The 6,704-nt window shown below is 42.6% G+C and overlaps 1 protein-coding gene across 1 annotated transcript; it reads right to left on the bottom strand.

Moving 5' to 3' along the window:
* Positions 1 to 2,329: 2,329 nt before the first annotated feature.
* On the bottom strand, positions 2,330 to 6,146 carry LOC146177020 (kappaPI-actitoxin-Avd3b-like). The gene is made up of 3 exons (XM_084583057.1): positions 5,946 to 6,146; positions 4,236 to 4,331; positions 2,330 to 2,919 (listed from the first exon to the last, which is right to left on the bottom strand). The coding sequence occupies exons 2-3, from the start codon at positions 4,312 to 4,314 to the stop codon at positions 2,732 to 2,734; spliced, it is 267 nt and encodes an 88-aa protein (XP_084439183.1). The 5' UTR covers positions 4,315 to 4,331; positions 5,946 to 6,146; the 3' UTR covers positions 2,330 to 2,731.
* Positions 6,147 to 6,704: the final 558 nt, after the last annotated feature.

Genomic DNA, 6,704 nt, shown 5'->3' with positions numbered 1-6,704 from the left:
TTGGTCCTAAATTTTCGTAATAGAGACATTTAGTTGAGCGCTACCGCTTACCACTACCGCCTACCTCTACCGCGCGAGCATTGGTGCGCATGCGCAGATCACCCCGATGGCGACAGATGGCGCCACGTTCCTGTCCAGGACGCCGCATGCGGGGACCAATCAGAGCATGTTGTGCCGACGGTGCGCGGTAGCGGTAGACGGCCGCGGAAAGCGGCAGCGCCAAACTAAAAATCTCTATTATGTTTTTTTGTCGCGTAACCGACCCTAGTTATTTTGTCAGTGACGAATAAGTACCCCCTTTCTCTTTTTCTCCAAGTGGACCTTGGCCGTGGCTGTCTGCAGCACTGGCTTCACTTTTCTTACTTAGTTGACTTGGTCATTCATTGGGCATGCGCCCACGCGCTAACTTGATGTTTGACGCGTAACAAAGCAAAAAAGAGGTGCAAGCACCGGTGCACCTCAATGGACGGTTAGTTAATTCGACGAAAGCGAACGCTTTTACCAGTGATCGATTATTTGCTTTAGTTGATAAAAAAGATAAGTGTTTCATGAAATAGGATAAACACACTTTTCAATTTTATAAATCAGCATTCGAGCTTTCGGGAAACGAGAGGTTTGCCGCAGCTGCCTGGAAGAGGTAATAAATTTTTGTGCTAAAAATCCCTTAACATTCATTGGTAAATGACTGCTATGTCGCATGACATGCATAGCTCATTAGATAAAAGAGATCCTGACTGAAGGGAACTGAACGGAGTTTAGCCATTTCAGCGTGACAGGTGTACAAGAACACAATTTCGTCGTGACTTAGCAGTGAAGAGCCATCATCACAGCATTTTATAATTGCCTAAAGGATTGAGTTAAGGCGTTAGTAGATATAGTATAGTAGTCATACAGGAATTAATAACTAATCGTTTCTACATTTTGCATCGATATCATGTTGCCTAATTAGACACCTTGAGAAATTCTGGTGAAACCCTTGGCGAAAACTTGTAAGCTGACCAGACAACAATTTCATTGCTTGCAGAAATTCGTCTAACAGTCTGCAGACACATTAAAATATGGCACAAAACTCCATGTCAAAAGTACAACATTTAATCTAGCGCATTTAAAACGCAAATGTCATGTCAGTGGTGATATGAAGTTTTCTTTGAATTTCTTCGGTTGACCTCTAAACTTAACTAAACGCTCTTGGTGGCTTTCCCATTCCCACTGACTCTGCCCATGCCATTGCCGTCTCCGCTTCTTTGCGTAGTCTCTTTGAGCAAAATTCTTAATTTCTGGCCGGGCTATTCTCATCTTAATCGTTTTGAAGTGCCGCTGATTCCTAAATGAAATTCAGTGGTCCACACATTTCAGCTGCTTGTACTTTCTGAAACATGTTAACAGAGAACCTTTAACATGTTTACTAGTTCTAAATGTTTCTACACAAGCTTTCCCTCAATGGTGTGTCTTAACCAGGTCCGTCTTGTACAAAGAGAGGTTATCAGTATTTTTTTATCGCCTTCCTAACCCAACCGTAAATGCATTTTCTTTTAAGATGGTTTTCAAGTCTTAAGTATCACTTCAACACTAACGCAGTCTTCCTAAAATATAATGCAATGCATTCTTAATCTGGGAAATCATGATCTGCTTTATTTTGCCCCCTCTCTAATAGCGCGTAACAAGGAAGCTATTACATGATTTTGGTATGCCGTCTAGAACCTATGAAACTTTTGGAGCCTTTAGAGTACAGGAGTTGTTTTCTTGGTTTTTGGCAGGATGTTTTGATATTTTCAATTATACTGCAGGTTTTAAGTGGTTCTCTTACTTGATGCATTCTTTCAGAACTTGCAGCTCCTATACATTTTTGAATTCAAACTTTAGTAACCCTCAGTGTATGTTCTCGGAGCATATCGTTAGCTCCAAGAGAAGCACCGAAAAAGAAAAAGGGCGAAAACTTTTTCTGTCGAAAGTTTGGTTTCAAGAGTTTTCCAAACACGTAACACAAATTTGACTCCAATATAAAGTGGCACCGCGGAGCATATCGTTACCTCGAAGCGAAGCACTGAAAGAGAAAAAGGGTGGAAAATGTTTCTGTCTAAAGTTTGGTTGTAAAATAAGTTCTCGAAGCACGTAACACAAATGCGACTCCTATTTAAAGTGTCACCGCTACATAGAGTTTCACGTTCACGAAACGTTATGATGCTGTAGCAACGGTGTGTTGTGAGAATTTCATTTGCTGATCAGCCAGACGACATGTGAATGCCTAACCGGCGCGTGCCTCAGTGGGAAAGAGAACCACCAAAAAGAACATCAAATAGGGTCACGAAGAAAAACAATTACACAAGAAAAGAATGATACCACGTTTGGCTTTTATTGCCTTCAAGAAAATGCAGCGCGCTCATTATGTTACGCTGACTCATACATGAAAAATAATTGTTTGTTAGCTTTGCGGTAAAACAAATGTTTATACCATTTTTTCCACGACCAAAGAAGTTTTTTTGCAATTTTTGACCATGTACTTCACATGGCAAGGAAACAATAACAATGAATAAAAGAGTGGTCATTTACTATCGTGGCTGAACTACGTTGCGAGCGGTATTTTCAATCCGCTCATGTTAGGTATACCTGCGTAGGTGGCACTTTGCAATTATTAAATGTCTCGATTCATGTTTTCTGCGTGTAATCTTTCATTTCGGGATTGGTGAGCAAATTCTCTGTAGAAGGCGAATATCAGTTTATCCACGGGGAATTAGGAGAGTGAAGGGCTGCACCGCTCGGCGCAGTCGGCGTAAGTGCGGAAGTTGTTGGCATTTCCTTTGCACCCTCCGTAGAAGAACCGCTCGCATTCGTTGGTGAGAGTATTGTAGAAGAAGCGCGGCATGTAAGCCCTGCATGGTCCTTTATCTGTGCCGTAGGTGCACTCTTCAGGAAAAGCCACTGCATAGTGAGGAAAATCTTTCATTAGGCGATTCAGTTCACAAATGTTGTTTGCTAAGAGCAGAAAATTCTGATCGACAGCTAGCACATTCGATACCCGAGTGTTGCAAAAACGCACAAAATTTTATTCCAGATTTCCACAACTGTTTGGCAGAAAAAAAATCTCTCTTCGTTGATCTGCGTTAAAAACTAATTTCGTATGGCGTCTCTAGACTGTTGGGGAAGCTAAGAAGTAAAGCAAACCTGGTAAAGGCTTGGTGGACAGACGTTAAGTAGAGAGCATCACTTCCTGACATATATGGAATAATACTAATAATTGGTTTACAAGAAGGGAAAGGGGCAGTATCTGTCACTCTTATTCTGTGAACACCTCAACCGCGCTTTAATCAAAGAGAGGAAGATTGGAGTGAAAGCGGAAAGAAAGAACGGGGTGCCATAGTGGAGGGCTCCGGAGTAATTTCGACCACCTGGGTATCTTTACCGCGCACTGACGTCGTGTTGTTGTTGTTGTGGCTGTAGGAAGAAGGAAAAGAAAATTCACGGGCCTGCTACTGGCTCTGTAGCTGAGCCACCTCCGCAAAGAGAAAACAGAAAAGAAAAAAAAAGAAAGCGGGAAAGAAAGACGCGCGCCGCAACAACAGCCTTCGTCCACCACCGAAGTGGTGGCGGGTGCAATGACGGCCTACAACAGATAGAAATTTGACGTCCCACAGCACACGGACGCCCCTTCGTTTCGCCTCCATCGAAATGCAGCCGCCGGCGGTAGAGATCACAACTGTGGGATATGTGATTTTTTTTAATATGGAATGATATCAATAAAATACATGTGCGGGGTGCGAAAGGAAACATGTAGTGCATGTCGCTCATCCTTTCAGTGTCGGAGACTAAAGCACAAAAAATGCAGGAAATTACTTTAAGCTCTCCTCCACTCACCTAAAATAAGATCGGTTCCTGCCTTTGTATTACCGTTCAATAGATATTCTCCCTTGATCACCACTTTGAATATTTAGTTTTGATTAAATGTGATGTGAGCAACAGGTCAAAAATGAAAGCGAGGCTCCTCTAATTCGCAGCATGTTGCCGAACTTTTTCGTTTAATGGCAAGTTGCGGAACTGTTTTGTTTAGGCGGTTGCACTTTTAATGTTTTTCTTATGTGCACTAGAGGGAGTCTGGTTTTAGCGTAAATGCATTTGCTTTATTCTGCTGCTCTAAAAATATTTTAAGTGATCTAGAGTATCGCTCCTTCCTCAAACCTTGGTTACAGCGAAAACTCTCGCCTCACCGGCGCTCCTTTCTTTCCATGAAATGAACTCACTTCCAATTAGTCCATCCGGGCTGCTGCTGACAACGAGGAAAATGACGAAAAGAAGCAAGGCCAGGGCTGACTTGTACATGATGACTGAATGGTGCTCTGAAATAGAACATCGGGGCATTCAAGCGTACCTGAGAGACATTTTAAAGAAGATGCGTGCTAATTTGAAGCATCGCTGAGGTGTTCTGCGTTTTATATACCTAGCGCGCCTTTCGCATTTGCCAGATATTTCAATATACTGCTTGGAGCAATAAATGCAAAAACTGCAAGTTTTGAACAATTTTCACAGGATTTCTGTATATTAAATAAATCTTTCTCTTTGTTTTCTCTAAACTCGGAATGGAATTTACAGCGCACCCTAATTACTCTATTAATGTCCAGCTGAGGCATCGGGATTTATCACTTAGAGTCTAAAGCATATTGATAGTCGTTATAGATGGTCAGGAAAAATTAGTGACATTTTAAACTCTGCACACCTCCATTTTAAACGCATGACCATTCTTAGCCTAGTGATGCATGAATTCCCAAACCATTAACAACCCAGAATTTATTTTTTACATAATTTGTTATAACAGCACCTGAAAGGGTGCTGCTAGACAATTTTGTGCTTGATACACTGCCGATATTCCTCTTTGAAAAGGATCGTTTGACCATTGCAATGCCTCAGTAGTCATTTTACAAATGTTTAGGCGCACCCACCGGAGAACCCGGCGCCAAGGGAAATGCGGATGAACTCTTGGAACGAAACGCGGACGATTACGCGCCCTCGAACGTGGCTCAACTGGTTCCTTGCTGTCTAACGACAGACTACGGCAGATACCACGTGGACCTTATGGAATTGAGTAAACGTACAGCCACCAGAATATGCATCTCACCGCATGAATTGGGTCCTTCTCCCATTTTGTTTTTAAAAAGGCTAATTAACGGACCACGGATTGAGAAAAATTATGACTGTCTAGCAGACAGAAGAGAGGAGCACAGCTTCGCGAAAGCTGCGGTGTTCGTGCTTGTTCCAAGTGCCGCTGCCCGTTCTGGCAAGTTCGATCACCGTTATTTCACAGCGCAATGCGCCACGTATACGCCGGTTCGATGTACGGAAGGGTTTAAGTCGTGAAGAGTGGTGAGCACTAGTATGGTTAGCGTACCAGCTTGCGGAGTAGCGCTTCCATATAAATTACACTCTGTCGTAGAAGCATACTTGTCTCCCTTATTCGCATGCGTGTACAAAGCCGTTTTGGTATTGGTCGTGCTAGTGTTATATAAGTATCTTCTGTTGCTTCAATTTTGACGTCCGTCGTCGCTCCGTCTGATCTACACGTCGTCTGCAGAGTTCACAAGCGTCACGAAAACTCCAGATATCAAAGAAGAATATAGAACTAATCAAATCTGATTATACTAAAATTTTCCAGTCCAGCGGAAAGTGTATATATTAGTAGGTTACTTTCCAACCTACACGATGCGGTCAAGCACATCATGGAGCCTAAAGCTGAGGAATATGTAGGACGTGCGGCCTTTCTGCTTTATACAAAATTATACTTCCAACGATAACAATTCCAATACGGCAAACACGCTGACTGTAGCTGCAAGCAATTTTTTTTTGTGCGAATGCTGGAGGCGATTTTCAAGTGTAAACATTCTAAACAAACCCCCAATTTTATCTGTACATAGCGACAAAACAACCCCCATTAAAGAGTTTAAAGGCGCCTGGCTTACCTTCTTTTATATAGATGCACGCAGAGTTGCGAGTCGTACTATTAAAATGACGATCAATGTCGGCCTGATTAAGGCGGGAGTTTATATACTCGACTTGGCTCAATTAAAATAGATACCAGTCAGTGGCCGGCGTCGATGACGTCTTTTGAGAACTCGAAAATGCGCTTACATGAGCAACATAACGTGGCAAATACAGCGAGCGTTCTCTGAACCAATTAGTGGCTTCGACATCTGCACGCGACGATATCTTTCACCACTACAGGCAACACCGCCCAGTAAAGCATATGCTTTCTTTTTCACTTCCGGTGGAGCGGTGTACGAAGTTGATAATGTCAGCCATGAACTATTCTCTTGTTCTGCGAGCAGAGGATTAGGAATACCACACTCGCGAACGAGCTCACTTGTTGGCATTACGGGCAGAGAAAGGCTTCAAAAGAAATCACCCATTGCGGGCATAGTTACATTGATGAAATGTGTGCAGTCGCTTGAGTGATCTCTCTCTCTCTCCCTATATATATATATATATATATATATATATATATATATATATATATTGTCAGAGACTTGGTCTCAAGCCGAGCACGGAGGAGGGAAGGAGGAAGAGGAAGAAGCGTTGGTTTTCTGGGGCTAGCAGGCTGCACCTAGTCCGGCTGCTAGCCCCACAAAACCAACGCTTCTTACCAACGCTTAGGACGCAGAAAACCAACGCTTAAGAGAATTAATAATTAAAAAGTCTCAATTTTAAGAATGCCGGTGAAC

The sequence above is a fragment of the Amblyomma maculatum genome, chromosome 10 (assembly GCF_055883805.1).
Source record: "Amblyomma maculatum isolate TAMU_Amacu chromosome 10, ASM5588380v1, whole genome shotgun sequence".
NCBI classification, from domain to species: domain Eukaryota; kingdom Metazoa; phylum Arthropoda; class Arachnida; order Ixodida; family Ixodidae; genus Amblyomma; species Amblyomma maculatum.
This window is presented reverse-complemented; position numbering and strand designations above follow the sequence as displayed.

What these genes read in the sequence shown, in the direction of transcription:
- LOC146177020 (XM_084583057.1), bottom strand. Translation starts at nt 4,314, where the DNA reads ATGTACAAGTCAGCCCTGGCCTTGCTTCTTTTCGTCATTTTCCTCGTT. An exon ending in CCCGGATGGACTAATTGGAA is followed by an intron (nt 2,920 to 4,235) that starts GTGAGTTCATTT and finishes CTCACTATGCAG; the next exon opens with TGGCTTTTCCTGAAGAGTGC.